Source organism: Phalacrocorax aristotelis, chromosome 12 (assembly GCF_949628215.1).
Source record: "Phalacrocorax aristotelis chromosome 12, bGulAri2.1, whole genome shotgun sequence".
Classification (NCBI taxonomy): Eukaryota; Metazoa; Chordata; class Aves; order Suliformes; family Phalacrocoracidae; genus Phalacrocorax; species Phalacrocorax aristotelis.
The window spans coordinates 5335948-5357294 of record NC_134287.1 but is presented as its reverse complement, the minus strand read 5'-3'; the positions used below and the strand labels follow the sequence as shown (position 1 = coordinate 5357294).

General features: G+C 38.8%; 1 protein-coding gene across 7 annotated transcripts in view; it reads left to right on the top strand.

Annotated features, from left to right (window-relative positions):
- Window positions 1-21347, top strand: part of EXOC6 (exocyst complex component 6) — a 97225-nt gene that overhangs the window by 64439 nt on the left and 11439 nt on the right. For all 7 annotated transcript variants that reach the window (XM_075107255.1, XM_075107257.1, XM_075107254.1 and 4 more), the window contains one exon: window positions 6913-6986. In XM_075107255.1, the coding sequence (XP_074963356.1) occupies window positions 6913-6986 (74 nt within the window). The remainder of the gene's footprint in view (window positions 1-6912; window positions 6987-21347) is intronic.

The window sequence follows — 21347 nt, the reverse complement described above, 5'->3', positions numbered from 1 at the left end:
GGCATTTTTGACATTTTAACCGTACGCTTGTCTTTCCTTCTCCTTCCTTATTTGTTACATTCCAGCTAAACTCTGTAACAGGTAGAGCAGGCATCTTTCTGACAGTCCTTCATTATACAGCCTTAAGGCCTTTCAGTGCGTGGAATGGACTAACGGGATTATCAGGGTCAGATTGAAAAAAATATTTGTGATCATGACATTGAAGTTTGTCTCGCGATTTTACAAGTTGGCCAAGCAGATGATGGTTTGACTTTCCTTTTTTTACTTTTAGTACGCTTGATGTTGCAAATTTAATAGTGTTCTTTTCAGGTGAGTGTATAGGGGTATGTGTATGTGCATTTGTGTAGTTTCCTAGATGTAAAAAGATCCCAGTTGTAAAAACAGACATTCCATAGTATTTGTAATGCTGCCACTACAATAATTCATCTAGACAAGCTGAATTGGGACACCCACTACATAGTCATCTCCCTTCTGAACAAATAGTGTAACAGTGAAGAAAGCTTGCCCACTACTGTATTGTTCTGTTTCTAATATTTAAAATATCATTTGTGAACAACACAGTACTTCACTACTCTGTATAGATTAACCGTTTCACTGTTTCACTGGGGGATTTCTAGCAGAACAGGGGATAAAACGCATGCCTTGCAGGTGACTTTCACAGTACGAACAGAATGATCGCAGCAAAGTGATAAGAAGTCCCGACGAGCCTGGCAATCATTTCATCTCTGGGTTGTTTTCAGACCTGTTTCTTCTCAGCCGTTGCCCCGTTATGTACCGTCCTAATTTCTATTACCCTTCTTTCTACCATCTTTGGTTGCTGCACTGTGAAAACTTCAATCAGTGAAGAGATCTTAGTAGAGTTTTATTTAATCTAGCATGATAACATTTCATTATTTTAAGACTAAAATATAACCTTAAGACAACATGTTTTATTATACGTAGCTGTTACACTGAGCATATGGCATGGACAGGACATGGGAAACCTTTGGCCAAAATGAGAAAGTTTCAGAAAACTATTAAGTTAAAGACTGAAAAATGCACTCTTCCCACCATTGCATAACTTCTAGCATGGGCTGTACAGATGTAAATAGAATAAACTTTAATTCTTCTCTTCTGCAAAGCTTTTAAAGCATGTTAGAAAAAATTTGGTTTTAGACAGAAATCATGTGAGTACTTTAAATATTATTATGGAAGCTTCTGAGAATAGTATGTTACAACAAACGACACCTTACAGTCTGTGGAAGAAGGGATTGGCACAAGATTTTGCTCAAACTGCTTTGCTGTTGTGGTTTCATTCGTAAGGTCCATCACAGGCACATTCCAGGCCTCGCTGTGATGCCTGTGATTTATGTCCTTGCTCATCACCCTCCCCCAGCTTTATTCTGTGACACTTTGGGATTAATGGATATGACAGTGACATTTCAGTTAGTGCTTAGAGTGTGCGAATAATTCACAACTGTTGGGTAGTTTCCTACTGTATTGTATACATGGGTTTGACATTTTACTTACAGACACAACGGAGTATACTCAGATGCATTTTGAATGAAAAAGTTATGTGAGATGTAGAAAGTTATGAATACCTGAAGATACATTTTTTTAAAAATTCTTGGCAATATTCTAGATGTTTATTCTGATCTTTAACACTGCATTTTAATTCTTTCTGATATGAGTTGGAGATCTAAATAAAAGCAGGAAAATGTGATCACTTGTCAGATTTTTTTTCTTTTCCACTAAAAAGCAATCAACAGTATGTTAATGAGCAGCAATCTGCTGAAGTCAGGAAGTGCTAAAGTTTGTAGTCGTAGCAAATAGGTAGAATGGTAAGTGGACTTCCAAGAAACGAAGATGGAAGTGAAGGAGGTGATCTTGTGGTGAGCTCTGGGATTTCATTGTCCTACACTGTGTTTCTGTACAAAGTACCTAACTCTAAAACAGACAGAAAAAAATCTGGAAGTATCTGATACTTTTGCTCAAGAATAGCGTCAGGTGTTCTTCCCTGAACATTAATAAAACAAACAAACAAAAGTTACAATCTCCTTGTTCTGCTTCTAATAAGTTTTCTGTTTTCCTTCCAAACATTCCAAAAGCTTTCAGTTTTATTTCAGTTTGTCCTGTTCTAACTGAAGTATTTCTTCATTGTCTCTACATATTTTATAATTTACAGCAGTGTTTTACCTCTGTATTTTACACTACTTTCTCAGTGGTGATTTTCCACTAGGATGATTGGGATTCTTGCAGCAGTATTCAGAAAAATAGAATGTACTAGGTCCGTTGAATAAAACCCAAATAATAGGTTTTTGCTTGGACATTGCATTTCAGTGCCCTGAGGATGGAAATGGGTTGGAGGGGGGAGGTGTTTGCTATTTCTTTAAGATGAAATTCAAAGCTGGGTTGTATCTCACTTCATGAGAAGCAAGGTGTACATAATAGAAAACGAGCTTTTCAGAGACACTATCCAGATCTAGGTACCACACATCAGCTTTTTATTAAGGAATTAGAACTTCTCAGAGATGTTAATTGCTGGAAGAGTTAAATGAAATTTATATAATTTATGTGTTTTAACATAGCTGAATTGTGAGACAGGATTAATTGGCAGAAGGAGGTATGGTTGAGTGGGCATCCTCCTTCACCCAGACATGAATCTGTGCAAGGATGAAAAGGTTTTGGGTCCTGCCTATAAATGAACATGGGTTAGCAGAGAATTAGCATAAAGCAGGAGGCACTAACCCTTCCCAACCAGCCCTGCGCAGGGCTTCCTGCAAGTCCCTCTTTTTTTCACCGGCTGTGTGGAGAGCTGCAGTATCCAAGAGCAAGAGAGATCGTGATGCAAGTGCTCTCTGTTGAGCATACATGAAGGTAATCTCCAGGTGGGCATGCCAGAAGCTGAGGAACCTAAATCCTGTTTTTCCTTGAAAAGGCACTATATTCTCCGGAGGCCCCTCTCTTTACCTGCCTCCCATCCCATCTGGGAAGTCAGGTTAACTTAACTCACTTGAGACCATCCTTCATCTGCCGGTCACATATGGCAGCCTGGGAGAAAGGGGAAGCAGTGAGATCTTGCTGGTGCTGGGGGCAGGGCTGGGGGCTGCTCCCCAGCCAGCTGGCAGCTCCCTCAGCAAGGCTCCCCTCCAGGCATGTTTGAACAGCTGGAGCATCCAACAGGGCTGCAAAGTGGCTGAGGGTTGCTGAGATAGTCACCTGATTCTCTGCTCTTCCTTTAAAAATACATTTGTAGCTTTGCTGTCCTGCCTGTGAATCCATGCTATGAGACGAAGTAAAACTGTCCTGATTTATCTTTTGATCCAAAGTCTGAACTCTGAGTTTTAGTTTCTGCCACTGAGCAGCAAAACTGTCAGGAATTAGGTACTGAATTCCCAGACCAACAGAGAGGCACAACCCTATGATGGCTAAAAGATGGGATTTTGAGAGAATACAATTAGAGACCTGTTAATAAATCTAGAAGCATGTAGAAATTGAGTACAATTTACAGTTAAAGATGTCTTAAATTCCATTTTAGCAGACATAGCCTTTTTCTTAAGATATCCATTAGCACACACATACATCAATTCACATATATCCTGTATACAAAATGTAATGAAAAGATCAAAGCAAAGTATTTAAAAGAAGATGGACTGCAGTCATCTTTACAATATTTAAATCCCATGTATGTGTCACCTCCCAGACTGTTTTTGTATTAGTACATACTTTTTTCATTAGATCCTACCTCCTGCAATTTCCCAAACTGGCTGTTGTAGGAAGTATGTTGAGACTTTACAAATTGCGGCCGCACATTGTGCCAAAGATCCTGTTCTGTATGCACGGAAAAGGTCTACACGGTATCAGCGAAGTGCAGGGAAAGATGATGTTAACAAAAACCATATGAATACCAGATTCATGTAATGCATATTTCCAGCTTACTTTCCTGAAAACATTGAAGTTTCTGATTCAAACTGTCAAGCAGCCAGTTGTTTGCCCCTATATGTGACAGTTTAATGGTGATCTTTGCATTTCATTCTCATCTATTATAAAATTCCTGAATGCTCTTATGCACACTGAACAACCGACTAACTGGCCCCCTACCTCTCCAAATCCTCTTTAAGCCTAGAATGAATGTAGGGGGTGAATGTTTAAAAAGATGTATATATGACAATGTTTCATTACTATCTGGAAAAGGACCCTTAGGACAAAGACATTAAGAATGTTAATCCTGTTCTTGTAATATCTTCCTAAAATGCTGTGCAGGAGAAAATATTTAATTAGCTTTGTAAAATTGTTAGCAAAACATAAAAGCCCTGAGCTGAGGGCAGAGGGGGAACTGTCTGACCATTACCATAAGTAGATTATCTTTTTGCCCTTTGAACTCATGAAATTGTAATAACGAAACAAATTCTACTGTAGTAGAATTGTGCAATGTTAATAGGTACTATGTAGAGAAACTAAACAATCTGCATTATTTAATGCATTGGGATAAATCCTGAGCTACATTAGCCTGATGAGCTGCAGAAAGGATAGAAATATTTCCCTGTGGGAAGTAGAAGTACCCCACTCTAGGGATGTGCCTCTCACAGTATAAAGTGCCGATAGCTAATTGGAAAGTTTTGCTGCAGGTCATACTTTTCAGTTGTATTCACTTCTCCGTTCTGTAGCCGTTCCTTGGCCATAGAGCTTCCTTCTCCCAGTGCTACCATTGTGGAGTGGCTGGAGGAGCTCAGATTCTAGTGGGGGAAACTGGTCTCAGGGTACTGTGTATGAATGGAAAGTTATACAGGATCAGATACAGATGGGCCTTATCTTTCAAGAATAGCACAGGTTCTCCTTCCTTGTTTAGGGGAGGTAGGAAAGAATCCCCTTCTGACCATCACGCTCATGCTCCTTATTAGCGTGCTCCCGTGGCTCGCAACCCACGTATCTCTTTAGCTGCTTGCTATGGGGCATTGCTAGGGATTCCCTGCTATAGTGTGGTGTTCCACTTTTAAACGCTATGTTTGGCTGACCACAGGGGCCAGCATTATAGGCCTGTCTGTCCCTGAAGAAAGGGTGGTGCCAGTGGCCATGAAACACCTGGAGAAGACAGCCATGGAGACACCCAGCCCTTTAGCCTAGAGTGTTCAGAAGGGTGCTTTTGCAGGCCTGGAGATCTTTTGCTCTTCTGCAGGCGGGTGGTTATACAGCAAACTCTCTCTATAAATTGCTGGGTTTAGGACATGCTTTTTCTACTATTTTGAATCTTTCTTCATTTTTATTTAAAAAAGAATCTTTGTCATAGATTGAAACTCCTTGAAAACTCCCCTAGAAAGTTGGTGTTGCTTACAAAGTAGGAAAACCAGACAATATAAAATTTAGGCTTGAATACAGTAATCAGTGAGTATTTATCAACTGTCATCAATACTTGTGTGCGACATTATGTTGTTCTCCCTAGGGCATTTGATTGCTATTTTTTATTCCTTTAGCTGATGAAGAATCAAGTCCTATTCCAGTTTAATTCATTCTCCTATTACATGACTGTCCATAAAATTTTTTGCACTACAAGTAATACATTCTGTCTCTGCTGGTAAAGCTGCTACTCTGATACTATATTCATCTATTACTAAGCTATTCTTAGATATTCTGAGATGGTCTTAGTAGCTTCTTGTACCACTTAAGTAAGAATCTTTACTATTTTTCCTTAGAATTGCATTCCGTATAATAATGTTTAGGCTTGTGAATAGTCTGTCTGAATTCATTAGTCTGCTTTAAGTTAAAACCATACATTCAGAAGTAAAAGATTGAGCCCATTATTTTACCATCATGTTACCTTGGATACCAGTGTCCTTCTGGATGTTACTTTCACTTGATGATCCAAATTTTCTAACTAGCCATTAAAAAAAAAACCAGTAAGGATTTTATATTACTTGTGATGTTAGTAGGAGTCCATGTGGCACAGCAGAGGTGAGCCCTGGGTCTGGAAATTTTTTTGATACATATGTTCTCTTTCCTCTACCATTGAATGACCTGTTCCTCAAACTGGAAAACACTGTTACCGTTCACTGCCTCAGATGATACCCCTGTAAAGCTGTTACAGTGTTATCTACTTTGTTTTGTTAAGAGCTGTAACTGAAGAGCATAAGAAAAATTCTCTTAAGCTCTTTTGAAGTAAGATGTCTGACTTGAGTGGGGATGTGAGGCAGTGGGTTGTTTCTGCAAGCATCTGCTATTACCATGTGATGGGGACAAGAACAACAAAAAGTATATTTAAGTTTGATCATTGATTGTTTCCTATTTAAACAGATAACTGACTTTTTCATTACCATAAGTGTTACCATTTTTTGTATTTTGAATATAGTTTTGCCTTCAAATATTGACAGCCTTTTTTGGATTTCAAAAAGAGCAGAAGTTCGTTATTGATAAGCTGGCTAAAAGGCATGAACAGGCATTTCAGCTCTGCTCTGAGTGTGGCATGTAGAGCTTTACACCTGTCGTCTACACATTAAACTAACTCCCACCTTAGTGTTCGTCTTTTATTGCTGTTTGGCGAGAATTGGGGCTTTTATAGCAAGGATGCTGTAACAAAAGCAGATGTTTGAAAATATGTTGACAGCCATGGAATTGGTATTACTTAGAAATTCCTCAATAATCATTCACCTCAGGCCAAAAAAAGATGTTTGCTTCTGTGGTTGCAGTATTACTACTGGGTTAGAATTTTAAGCAAAATTCCTAATAACACTCCTAAAGGTATTATTCCTTGGGATTACTGGAAAAATGATGTGAAAGTTCTTTGTTTGTTTTTAATCACTGTGAGTTATTAGTTTAACCTATTTCTACCAAACTAGTTTCATTTTAATACTAGCTAGCATTTATATTGCATAGAGCTTGATTTTCTATTAGATTTTTTAAAAAATCTACATCCATAACATTTTTAACCTTTCTTTGCAGTGTTTGCTAGTTCTGAGCCTGTGCCAGGATTCCAGGGAGACACCCTGCAGTTAGCTTTCATCGACCTCAGACAAGTAAGACACTGGTTGTTGTTTTTTATCCTACTAATTTCCCCTTTTGACCAATGCTGAAGTTATTAAATTCAAGAACCTTTCATGTTTTTGCATTCCCATGTAATTAGTTTTGAAAAGCGGTTATTTGAAGTGTTATTAGTGGCACTATTCCCTGTAATTTAGCGTAAAACTGTTTCTCCAGTGTGTTGTTAGGGGGCACTGTGCTACTGGTGGTACTGTTACATGGATGTAAGATTGAATTTTCGTCCTGACAATTTTGTAAAGATCCTGTGATGCCTTTTTGCAAGAGTCTACATGTTACCCTGGTGTGTGCTGGCCTGATTCCATTCTGAGCAATTGCTCCTGTCTACAAAACTAGTCCCTGGAGAGCAGAATTGGGCATGGTATTATGTAGCATTTCCTTTCCTTAATTTGTTACATAGAATTCTTTTAAACTGTTAGCAAGCAGCTTTATTCCAGCTGGCTGATCTTTATTCTATACCAAATTTAATTTTAAATGCCTTAATATTGGAAGAACTTTTCCTCAGTTCTTGCCAAAAGGAAGGTTTTTCCAGACTGAATTCTAGTTATCTTAAGTTCATGTAGTTATTTCTATTTCCTGCTCTCTGTAAATTCTGACACTATATCCACCCATAGCAATTAATTTTGAAAAACTTTTCATACTTGAAGTAAGCTTTTAGAAAGAACTTATTATTTCACAAAATTGCAACTATAAGTGTCATTTAAATAGTGAAATGAATCATTAACTGCGCATGGAGCATTGTTAGCTTTCTTCAGATGCTGGTGATATTTTTTAGCACCATTAGGAATCTCTCAAAGTCACCAGAAAATACAAATGTAGAAAGAAATTTCTACCAAATTATCTATTTCTTAAGAATATTTTTTCTTTTAATAGTTTAGTAGGTTTTTCACAGCAAGATAATGAAAAGGAAAGTGCCTGAGGCAAAAGTATTCCAGTTTCTCCTAATAGTTAGAAAAGACTTGATTAAAGTGTCTTTTTAAATGAAAAAGTTAAAAGGTAGAGTTGTCTGTAACGTTCGTATAGAAAGATAACAATAAACAATATCTACAATGGGAAAAACGTAGACTACATGAGGAGGCTATAGGATCGTGGCCATAAGATTTGTTCGTCTGATACTTGTATATTAGGAGTTCTAGAATTCAGTATGCGAGGGCGTCCTGTGCCAGACTTCAAATACTGTAAGTCTTGCCTTGACTAGCAGCCTTCCTCTTTTGGATTCTTTTTTATTCTCCTTTTATTATCAATGTTAGAAGTGACTAAACATCATCCAATTTGTACTAAGTCAATTTAGCTGAAGGGAAAGGATGTTGAGAGATTTTGGCACCATTTCTGTCATCCACCTAAGTGGTATAAATCCTTCCAGAGCCTATGTTTGTTTCGAGGGAAAACATTATTTCCAGCTATGCAGGAGGGCAGGGTGTGTACATACTTGCTACAGGAAATAAATAATATTTTTGTATGTTTTAAACACCGACTGACTGGCGAGCATGTCACATAAACAGTGATTGTGTTGCTTATGGTAGCTCTCAGTTTATGTTAGCAACTATAATTAGAATTCTTTTGATGCAAGTAACACTTTATAGAGGATGCTCTGTATGCCATGGGAATCTAATCAATTTCAGATACTTTATAAGCACCAAAAGTCTGGGCAACTCTCTTTACTGGATTGCAATTGGAGCCTGTAGATGTAGAATAGTTCTAGGATATTTGTTTTGGTTTTTACTATATTTTTGTGTGCCTCACCAAAAGGTATTACAAGCACACATTAAAAACATTTACCATTTAGTAAGGATTTGCAGGGTTTTTCCTCTCTTATTTGGGATCCATTTCTATCTTAATAGGGTGGATGACAGTTCTTTTCAAGAATACTTAGAAAGGCAACAGAGCCTTTTTCAGAAAGTTCTTATAAAAGGTCATGCTTCTGTTTTTTAGTTTGAATTTGATACTTCTTCATGAATTGCAGGATATGAAAGATAAGGAAGTAGGTCCAGTGGTCAGGTTTTACCTGCCCACCCGGACTGTGCCCTGAGGTCAAACTCCTGATATTGGCTGTTTGGTACAGAGGAGCTGTTGACAGGTAGGGGCTGATACAAGGGGGAAAGCTTGAACCTTATCAAAGCTAAAAGGCAGGAGATTTGGGACTCAGTGAGAGACTGTAGCTAAAAGATGGATCAGCAGGATTGCCCTCTTCTTAAAAAGCAGCTGACCTGCAAGGGAAAAGACTTTATCATGCTGCCAATCACATGGTTGCTAATGGAAGCCAGTTATCTCAACAACAGCTTACTCTCTCTCCGTTGTACTAGGGCAGTGTATAAGATCAATGAGGATTGGGCAGTAGAATATTGTAGCATGTTTTACTAAAGAAGTAAAGTCACTTACAAGGAGCCAGCCTGGAAGACAGAGAGGGAAGAGCTACACTTGGATGATTACCGCAGCGGGAGGAGCAGCTTTGAAAAGAATTGGCTTAGGTATTTTCATCCTCACAGTTCCTGATCCTCTGTGTTTCCCTGAAGACAATGTACGGACAGCATGTTGTCCCGACCAAGCCCACTTCTTTCCTTCTTTCTTCCATAGAGGTAGAAGAGCAAACAGATAGAGAAGTAGCTGGCATGAGAAAGAGTTGCTCCTAAGAAGAGAACAGTAGTTAGTAGCAGGAAGCTCTAAGAGGCCAGGAATCACAAAGGGGCAGGCACTTACCAATGTCCCCTCTGATGAGCCACCTCTTTCTCCTTGTGCTATCTCCTCTTATGCTCTTGACGTACTTAACATGCTCCTCAAAGATCTTATTAATCTGTAGAAACCCTACTCAGTAAAGATTTTTGTGCTATTCCCATATCCCAGCATCTCACAGACCTGGTGTGGCTGGCTAATCACACATAGTGCATACTAATAGAGAATCACATGGCCATGATCATCTAGAAACTTGCAGCTCTGGCTAGTTTAGAAGCTCCTAAAGTGGGAAGCAGCTGCTGAGAAAATTGGGATAGATTCATGGTTCCGTACAGCTGCAGTAGTTGTGTCATGCCTCATGCCACTTGTCTTAGCGTATGGCCTGAGGGCATACATATGTGCACCCTTTCACCCCACTTACTTAAAGCCACTGAGGGGCAGACCAGCTCAGCAAGGCGATTATCAAAGTGGCATGTGCTGCTTCAAAGAGACTGGTCTCTGGCATCTTGTGAAGATGATCCAGCTGTCCTGCGACCTGCATCACTCTCTGAAGATAATATCTTGCTACTGTCTATACAGGGAGCCTGGGTAAATAGTGCGGTGGTCCAAAGTGCGGTGGAATGAACTTTGGGGATTTTGCTACCAGTTCAGACCCTAGGTCAATTGGAATTAACCTTCAAAAGTAAAAGGGTCTTAGTTCGCCCTGCTTGAATTAGTCTCTGAGGAAGCTCAGCCTCCGACGTGAATTAGTTTTTTCCTGGTTACGATCTGTTCTTTAGTGGCTAAAGACTAGGGTTACAGTTCTGGAATGTGAGACAGTTTCTTAGATGTCCTGGACACTTAAATACTGTGAGGAAAAGGCCTGAATCTTACAATTTGTGCATTATTCTTTGGAGAACTGGTATAGTGTGTAGCAGACAGGAACGATAACCTTGTGGTAGCCTGAGAGGTCAACAGTTGCTGTCCTAGGGCAAATTTCCTGATTCTTAACCAACTGGGTGGTAACAAATGCCTATTCTTGAAATCAGATCATTGCCTGCAGAGTTATAACCTAAGCTGCAAATGTAGCTTGCTTATTTTCACTTTTGACTTCACAAGTTGTCTCTAGTGTTTCTCTCTTCCATGAGCACTACTTCAGTTTCAAACAGGCCTTCTTGCTCTACTGTCTGATCTCAGACAAGTACTCAGCTAGCTTGATGATTGTGGAATTTCCTTATTTTGCCAGGGATGAGGAGAACTTGAGTCTCATCTGTGTTCTTTTGGCACTTTACATGTTGTTAATATCCTCCAGTTGCTGCCAGTGCTGGTCCTGCAACAGGGGCAGCCGTCTCAAGTGAACGTAACCATATGCTGTTGGTAACCCCAGAGTTAAGCAACCACCGTAGCAGTATCTCCACCCACATGGTAACACAGAATTTACAGTCTTATAGCGGTGTCCCCCAGTCTGTGAGACCAAGGGCTGTGAACTACAAGGCCCGTAAATTCTGTGTAAGTATGCAAGAAAATTCTCAAAGATTTTCAGTAATTTCTGTTAACATTTTGCTAACATTAGAGATAAATTAGACATGCAGTCATAATGCAATCAATGTGATTAATTTACAGAATAATGTACCATGGAAACATTAGAAGATATATTTTTGTCAGACTTCTGTTTATGTTGTGTATAAATAACCATGGGGATATGCACTTCTATGAGCTCCAGCTTTGGCAATACACAATATTTTTTCCTTCCAAAAACTGATACCTGATATTTAAAAGTGTAATACATTTTCTTTTGATTCCAAAGCACAATGGAAATTACACTGATAGTTTCTTGAGTTGCTTGTCCATTTACTCTGTAGTGCATTTTCTGGTGTATTGGTGAGGAATATTGCTAGCCTTCTGAACTGTAGTGTTGCATGCAACAGATGTTAAGTTTATGTGAAGGAGAAAATTCGTATTAGTACTTAATATAGTCTTCCTCTTTCTTCTTTGCTTTCCATTCATCACTGGCAGATGATGCCGTCCTTCTGATAAACTCAGGAATAACTCATGGTAGGTAGGAACCGTTTAACAGATCACTGGGCTTCAATCCCAGCCATGGGATTGTCTGCTGCTAAAGGCAGGCTGACAGCTCAGTCTTCCCCACTGTTTTGTTTGCAGTGTTTAATTTGAATTCATTTCCTGTGGTAGTAACTGCATTTCAGCTCTGGCTTGTCCCTGATTCCCCCAACGTGCACCATGCTGGAGCTCTCACCATCTGTGTTCCCTGCGGAGAATGCTCTCGAGCCTTTCAGTAGACCACAGAGAATAAGTTGCAGCCTGTTGCCAAACTTAACCACCATGACTTTTGGAGGTTGAGGGCTCTAAAGGTGTGCTGTGGCTTCCTTCACAGGCTGCCAGCCTACACAGTGCTTTGAATTTGGTAGGGTATACCCACCCCTGGCCTCTACTCCAGAGGAGGGTCTTGAACTGAAAACACATCAGGGTTTTCCAAGAGGGAGAGATCCCTCACAGCATATATAGGAGTAAGTCTTACAAACTTCAGAGTGTAAAGATAAAAGTAAGCCTCTCTTTCATAACACAACAGTTTTAATTTTTAATTAGCAGTAGTAGTAGAGAATATTTCATCTTTTGCTTCCTGAGGGAAATGGTTGTTGAGACTTTCATCTTCACAGAGGCTGTTTCAAAATGCTTACTACTTACAATGATCCCTTCCCCCGCCCCCCCATGCACTCACCAGCTTCTCTGAACAAGCAGAGGAGCCTGTTACATCTGTAACATGAAGCCCAGCCTCAGGGTGCTATGTAATGGGATTTGGGCTTCTCTAGTTTTCGGTGCAATGCTGCTTATTCAGCTAAAGAAAGGAGCTCAGATTTCAGACAGCAATGAAACAGGAGTCGCACCTCTCTGAATTTCAGACCATAAATCCTCACTTTGCTGAGGGAGGAAGGCAACGCTCTTTTGGCCTTCCCCTTCTCCATAAATTGACTCTGGTCTAAGGCAGAAGGAGGACTTGAGACACACATTTAGCACAACAGTTGAGTATGACTGCCTGCTAAATCTGTGTTACCCGCTTGCAAGGGATGCACAATGTCTTTGCGGAGTACTATATTCTCACAAGTAAGAGGGAAATCTTCACCCAAACATGACAATTTGTTTGTAAGCACTTATTATTCCCCAGTGGGATCTCTTACTTTTGATTTCTCTTTTTCAGCTAGATTCTGTGAAGCGTGTAGGTAATCGCAGTAGGCTCAGATCACAAGTTGTGTATATAGATATTTGTGAGGAAGATCTCAATCAGTGCTCTGTACACGGAAACAAGCCAGCTCATTACTGTGATGGGATTTATACCTGCCAGCTGGTAAGAATTAGGAAGCTTTGGAAACAAGTGCACAGAAATCAGCAGCGAGGGGTCAAAACCAAGCATGGCTTCAGATGCACTATCTTGATGAGGATTTGCAGAATCAAAGCAGGATGGCAAGTCAGTCATTTCCTGGCAGTAGGTATTCCTACCCTGTTACTGCCAGGAAGCAAGAGCACATGTGCAGGTATTAGGTGTATGCGAGTTCTTTGGGACATTAAATCATTCATCAAATTCAGTGCAAAGCAGATTGTATCCAGTTCGACATCTGAATGCCCCTTTTCCGGCAGAGAAGTACAAATAACACACTGACAGCATACCAAGTTTTCACTCCAGATCCTGGCTTATGGACAAGGAGGGAGCATACCTGAAAACAAGTTTTAAAAACTCGGTGTACAAATGCTGTTACTTCTCCTCAGTAGCCCTATCAATACCTTACTTAACTAAAACAATATACATATGTCCATTTAACTACAAGATACACTAATCCATCTATGGCAAAAACTGTACCACTTTCTCCAGAGGAAAGTACAGTAGATTGTGCACAAAAGACTATGTGGCGAAAGGTATAATCCTTAAACTGAATGTCATCATCTAATTGACAGTAAAGAATGCTGTAGGTACCTAAACCATGGAAGTTATCAAAGCACAAGACAATTATTTTCTTTTTTTTCTTTAAGCTATTTCATTTAAGGGATGCAGTTGTCTCAGTACTCTATTTACTGAACCAGATATATGCAAGAATTAGATGAACTGCCAAGAAATCTGTACTGTGTATTTAGAAAATGGCAGAACTCATGAAGCACTCATGAGTGTTTCATGTCTAAGTCAAGCTCAGCTTGACTTAGAAACCTGCAGATAACAGCCTTTGCATAAGAACATAAGCCTTAGTTGAACAAGAGTGCGGCTTATGTTGTCATTAGGTGAATTTATAATTTTTGGCACTGAGATAGGAAATGGCATTTATTGATCTCATTTGTCATGTGCAGACTTCTTAGAGCAGTTGAGGGGAGTTCCTGCTCCTAGACACTACCATCATAGAAATTACTAGAAGTTTCACTGGAGAAGTTGATCAAAGGAGATACTACAAAAAAAACAAAGAAAAAAAAAGTAGGGAAAAGCTGCTGTCAGGACTATTTAGATGGACATATCTGAGTCCCTATCTGAATACTACCAGCTGTCACATTTAATCAGCTTTCAGCTCTTCTTCTTAGTCATCAGTACTTTCATAAGACAAGGTTTAGAAATAGTTAATCAAATAATTCAAAACCTACAGAGCTGCTGTTATGAAAACTTCATATCTCTAGGAAACCTTTCTGTTCAAGAAAGCTCATCCCATAGTTATAGAGGAAATTCCTGTGAAGTCATGACCTAAATGGCACTAAAATTGTATCCTTAGTAGTTGAAGTGCATTTCCGGATTATACCCTGTCCATAATGCCAGAATCCAAAGGCTTCCGTTTCTTGGGCAAGGTACTAAATTTCTTCAATACCTGGCATGCTATGTGTCTGGGAGACTATGTATGAAGCAGTCGCTTTCAAGCGCTGAACCTTTTCTTCGAGTCACTGGTATAAATCTCATTCAGTGGAAGTTATATAGTGGAATGAAGTTTCTCTCTAGTTTTCCTCTGATAGCAGTTTTGCTCCCCATCTGATCTTCACCTTTATCTGTCGTGTAAGAAATGATGTAAATTCAAGGAAGGAAGATTTGGGTGCATGACTTTCCTGAAGTTTGTGAATACATTATATCAAGCTGCTGTCTTCCTGCTGACAGCCAGTTGCTGCAGGATCTTTACCATTGTGTCTGGGCTCATGTAGCCCTGAGCTGACGGATGGAGTTCAGTTTTGGAGCCTCTCGCTCCACAGGACTTCTGCTGAATCCTGTGGGTGGTATGTGGTTCCTATGAGTAATGAATGAGCATTGTTATTTGAACAACACAAGAGAAGAAAATTATTGTTTTCCTTCAAGTTACTTGTTACATGTATTCCCTTAACATCCATGAGTCCTACTCTGCCATCAGGGAGCCATAGGACTGGTAGCTGTACTGGTGTATTCAATGATTTCTGCCCCCAAAATGTTTACATCCTCCAGCCTTAGCTAAGCTGGCAGTATCACTGGTACGTAGTATGTATTGGGCAACACTACTAACCCCTTAACCTTACAGATTTGCCTTCAGTATTTTTCAGTGGCATCGATCAACATTTTTAGGTTCCATTCCTTCTCTAAATTATCTGTCAGTCACAGGCAGTAGGCAGAATATCCCTTTTTTTCCCCTTTTGTTAGTTTCTTCTGTGAAAAAGGAAGTTTGTCTGTCTCTTCTTTGGAAATCACTATAGGGCAAATGCAAAATCCAGCAAAATGAAGGGAATCTTTTAAAACAAGAAAACAAGAATTTTTCTCTACTTCAGAACAACACAAGGAAGGAATTGCAGAGGCATAATGTGGCAAGGACTTCAGTAAGTGAAACACGGTTAATGAGTGTTTATTCATTTGGATCATAGTGTCTTAGGAAAAACGATCAGATCTTCAGAAGTGTTTGTACAATATGTACCATAAAGTGACACTGATCTTCAGCTGGTGTTTTAGCACTGCAGAAATACAAATTTTAAAAAAAACCCTCTTCTACCTGACTGCCGCCAGTCAGTCAGTGAAATCTGGGAGATTATATGCTTGTATTTTCTTTCTGTTAGTAGAAAGATACTAATAGGTGGCAAACGAAATTATTGAATTTCATACTGTTATGTAAACAACTGGTTTCTGAATGAACTGAATTAATTGTACTATAAGCAATACGAGTGAACCAGCATGTTCTTAGGCACAGTTTTACGTATCATACTGGCTTACACCATGTTAACATATACGGCTCTTACGTGTGTGTCAGGTTTTGAGCAGTTTGTCATCTTACAAGTTGCACTGTTTTAAAGAATATTGAAATAACAAAGTTTACATAGAAGATTCACATATAGGCTATGTTTCAGAACCTAAAGAAAAACTCTTGGAGAAGGTTTTCCCTAGACCATTAGTAGCAAAGGAGCGGTGCAACTTAAAAGGCCCTGCAATCATAGAAAAAGTTATGGTGGGAGAAAAAAGAATGAATAAGAACAGAAATGCAAAGAAGTGGGAAAAACAGAAGGAAAAGGTCAAAAGATGAGTATATGGAAGCAGTAGGTGATGGGGAGAAAAGAAGAACCTAAAGATATGGGATGAAGGACAAAAAAAAAAAAAAAGAAAAAGTCGGTTCCTGTCTATATACTCTAATGTTCTTATCCTTTTCGATCTATGTTTATCATTTTTCTATGGTTTATGCTGAGACGCATTAGGAACATTTCTTTTTTAAACAGTAGAAATTTGAAGAGATGTTTTTACCCAAAGGAAAGAAAGGACTTTCAGTACACAGTTATATGGTGTATAAAGTCCATGAAACCATCGGGTTGCCTTATTCCCAGGAGAATGCAAGCTTTCCCGGTTTCAGTGGCATGCCTCCAGGAAATCGTTCCAGGAGGACACACAATTAGCCCACGCTCTTCCAGAGTGCACAGTGTAACATGATGCAGTTAAACCAGAAGACAGTTTTCATCTTTTGACCCTGTGTCAAACACATCAGTTGAGTAGCTTACCTGAGATCTGTAAGAGAACATAGGCTATCAGATATTTTCCCATAGAAAGGAACATGCAGTAGACACACACAAAAAAATGCATTTTTAAAACCTGACTTATTTTCAAAGTAACAGAAAAAGTGCTGAGCCAGACTTTAAGTGGTGCAACTCAGGGCATTCGGATTCTCCTTTCTTTTTGCCAGTCTAAAGTTTAAATAAAAATCTTTGTCCTTGCTTAGGATGTATGAGAAGTACATTAAAAGCGTCTCTTTCATTTTAAGCGTGAACAAGATATTGAGCCCTGTGGAAGGATAGATTTGACAATAACATTAAAATGCATATCCAAATGATAGTTTTGGGAATGGTAGTATGTTCAGTATAGAGTCTAAGTCTTGCATCCAATGCCATAGAGGATAGTTTAAAAAGTTCATGGTGAAATAGAATAGTTTTGAATAATTCCTGGACAGAAATACACAGGTAACGGGATGGGGTGGGGGAGACTTGTGTAACTGGTAGATTGAAAAGGTACAAGCTGAAAACTCAAATGACAGTGTAAAACAGTCCCTGCAGCTTAATTAAATAAAACCAATAATGCGATTTAAACTTCTTTGAGTTAAAATTACTTTAATAAGGGTGTTAATTACTAGAGGATTAACACTGCTTACATGTGATAATAGATGTGGTCAGTCAATAAAGGGTGAGAATAATGTTCGTTTAAGAAGCAGAAGAATCTAGCACAGGATTACTACTCACCAGAAAGGGATAACATTTCAAAGTGGCAAGTAAAATCAGGGGAAGAGGTTTTCAAATTGCAGGAGGCATTAGAGGCTGAATTGTGCTGGCATTACTCAGCAGAAGTTCCATGTATGTTGGGATCTGTTGGAGCTAAGATATGAAGAGTAATTATTACAAATGACATATTACGTAGTTTGGAATTATTCTGTTTTCCAGAGCAATTGTAACAAATAATTTTTCAGATTAAATGTTTTAAGAAAATATTGTCACCTGAGAAGTGAGGAGAAAAGGCATATTCTAAAGGAAAAAGATCAACTTCTAAGGAGAATAATTTCTTGAAGATATGTGTCTTAGAAAAGAAGTCATATTGGACTATTGACATTAAGCAGAAAGGATTTCTCCTAATATGTTTGCAAACATAGCAGCAGGAGAAGAAAGATCTTTTTCAAAAAGCCAACAAAAACAAATTCAGAGTTATCCGGGTTTCTTGTTACTGCAGCTTACTGGGCTCAGAAGCCTTTGCGAAACCAAGTTTAGCGAAGTTATCTGGACAAGAAAAACAAAAACAAGTACCAGGATTTAACACGGGCTGTAGTATTTGCTAAAATGTTTTTAAGTTGTTTGATAGATATAAATGTGGAAGTAAATGTCCACAAAAAAAAGCTGAAGAAGAAAGTGAAGGTCGTCCGGGAAAGAATATGAAACTTTTGTCTAGTGATTTTTGGCTTTGCTTTTAACTTGTCTCTATTTACATTCCTGAGCTACCAATTGTGGAATTCCTCATCCAGTGGTTCCCAAGTCTAGTATAGCTTTCCCTAGGGGATGTAACTTCATCTGCTCTGAAGGGTGGTTATGCAGCCATACCCGGAGTGCACTACTTTGGAAGAAATAACTATCTGTTTACAGTAAACTCATGATGAGCACATCTGTAAGTGTCTGTGCCTTATGGATTGCATTGGATTTTTGTTTCTGGATGCAAACATAATGGTGCTGGTTTCCGGCCTATTACATCTTAGATTTCAGTGGCTTTCCAGGTATTCTGACTAGGCATCCAAGATCAGCTGAGATAATTTATTGGACAGTTGCTCTATTTGTATCTGCTTCCTGCAGAGGTTTTTTAGAGAGACGTCTTTTATGTAAAATACTGAGGGCTTTGATGGCCACCTAAGAGAAGAATCTGGAGCACTGAGACTGTTATTTTTTTTATTTTAATCTGCAGCTTGTTGAGTACTGCACAAATCTTAAAAATAAACCAAACCAAAGTTACAGATAAAAAATAATCAGACTGTTGTGTTGAAACAAACTATTTTCCTCGACCTACTATAGAACCCCAGGTTACCTCAGTAAAGGTGATGTGTTTCATTGTGCACACTAGAGATCATGGACCTCTGTGGAGACCAAATGCTGCACATTCAAGAGATGCTCATAAACCTTACAGACCTGATGTATATCGTCCTTTTAGGTTGGAAGCCTCAATCTCTGTAGCAGTGTTATTTCAGCATTTTTCTTAGGTGTAATTTTCTCTGGTGTTTTGGTTCAGGTCAGAATATTACAAGAAAAAAATGGAAAGCTGGGAGAATGGACTATCCCATTCTACCATTGAATCGCTAATTTCCCAGTGGCCTGGTTGTCGGCTTCCTGGGTCAGTTCTGTGAGCTGCAGCTTCACACAAAGAGCTGAAGTCTTTACCTCCTCTGTGAGTACAAGGCTGATGCCGTGGAGCTGTGCTATGCTTACTTGTCTTCCCGTCGGCATCACTTTATAGTCACACGCCAGGGCTGTGTATCTGAAACTCCTTCTTTCAGTCCTTGCTGTAATCAGACTGAAATTTAAACTTGGAGTTGTAATTATACTTGGGCAGAGCACTACAGTTGTTTAGTTCTAGCGTACAGCAGCCTGACTTTATGAATTAAATGTGTGCGTATTAGAAGGACAGTTTGGTTTAATTAGTTCAAAACATCATTAGTCAGAAAATGACTTTTTGTGCTATAGTATATATACTGACCTCTGGTGAGTCTGCAGGCATCTCGAGTTACTCACATGGATCCTGCTAACTATTAAATATGACAGATGGGACAAGAGTGTTCAATTCCAGAACACAGTATGGAGGTTGAAGTGAATATGTTTCGAGTTTAAATTTTATTCCAGTTACACCAAGTCAGATGATTTTTAAGTAGTCCCACCTTCTCTCAACCAGAGAAGGTAGTTAAGATCTAATTTTAACATTAGATTTTGAGATTTTTTAATACATCTTTTTAGTGAAACACCTGAGATGGATTTTTACAGGAAGGGTTGAGACAAACGATACAGTTCTAATCACCAGGAAACTTTTATTAAGGTACTGTGCCGCATCATGTGCTATTTATGGCATTATTTCATAGAGAGGCAAATAGTTTAAAGGAAGCCTGTTATAAGTCTCCTGTAGTTGAAAAAACTGCTTATAGAAAATCTAAGTTTAAATAAACTAAACTGTAAAAATTGTCTCTTCAGTTAGTAATGGTTTTGGTAAATTTCCATGTTTAAGTACTACTGAAAAACCTGTGTTTAAAAAAAAAAAACAACAAACCAAACCCAAACAAACAAAACAAAAGCTAAATGAAAATGACAGATTAAATGTAACTGTGCTATATTAAATGCTTCTTAATTTTAACAGCTGAAATTGTATTTTCAAAGCCTCGTTTAGGTCAGAGGCAGATGTCCTGTTTTGGGGGGCTGCACTTGTCACCCCTGCAGACTTCTGAGCATGTACGCCTCTGCATCAGCAGCTCAAAAACAAAAAAAATGGTGAATGACCTGAGCATTGCATAATACACAATTTTTAATCCACACAAATTTTACCATTGACATAGTTTTATGCTTTGTCTAAAGGGACTTCATGTACGGGCTAACGGGCTTGACAGGAGCAATTTGGCCCGAGCCCATGCCCTCTGGAGCCTGACTGTCTGCCAGGCTCCTGCTTTTCAAACTCTTCCCTGTTTCTAGACTCAAAAGATGGTTCTTTTGCTACTAGTCCAACTTATTCTTTAATGATGATGATGAACAACACACTTCATAATAAACATTTGCACTGTAATTAAACAAATATTCTTTGAAGAGTTATTACTTGTTGCTATATTGTATATTGCATAGGGCCTAGCTATTTATATTTGCCTCAGTGACTATTTTTCAGTGACTTTCTTCAGATGTTAGATTTTGGGCTGCTTGAAGTTTTAATGGGATTTGTAAAAATTATACCTTGTGAGTGTTTTTCTGGTTATGGTCACAGCAACAAGCTTGTTCACATGACTTCGACAGTGTTTTATTTTATAGGCAGGCCTAAGTTCATCTGAAGTGCCAAAGAATTAAAAAAAAAATATTTGGGCTTGCTTATGAATATAACAAGACCAGGCATCTCTCAGACTGTACCTCAAGGTCCATATTTTAGGAGAGGATTCTGCCCTTTCAGAGAATTTAGGTTGTAACGGTCTTAACTGAACACAAGTAACTTCTGTTTTTTTTCTTAGCATAACAACAATTCCCAGTTGTTCAGTTGTCATAACCGCTGAGTTTATACATTATACACTTACAAATGTGTTAAAGATTGTATTCACGATAGTGACAGATCTGATTTTCACTTATAAATTTGAAGCGGATTAAAACATTTAAATATAAAACTGTTTCATTCTTGTGAACATTTAAATGTCCCCAATTTAGGCACAATTTCTACATGCATAGTGCTTAAAAAAAAAAAAAAAGGAACGTTTTAATGCAGTGGCTTAAAGACTGAAAGACACTGCCTTTCTAACACAAACTATCCTTCCTTTGAAAATCCAGGGCTCAGTTTTCAAAGCATTGCCTAGGAATTTAGCCTGCGACCCCCATTGACACTAATGGGAATTGCATAGCTAAAACCCCATAACATCACTTTGAAAATGCATTTGTTATACCAATCCAGAAAAAGGGTAGCATAAACTATAGGGAGACATTCACAGATCAAGAGATCAATTTGCACTTTG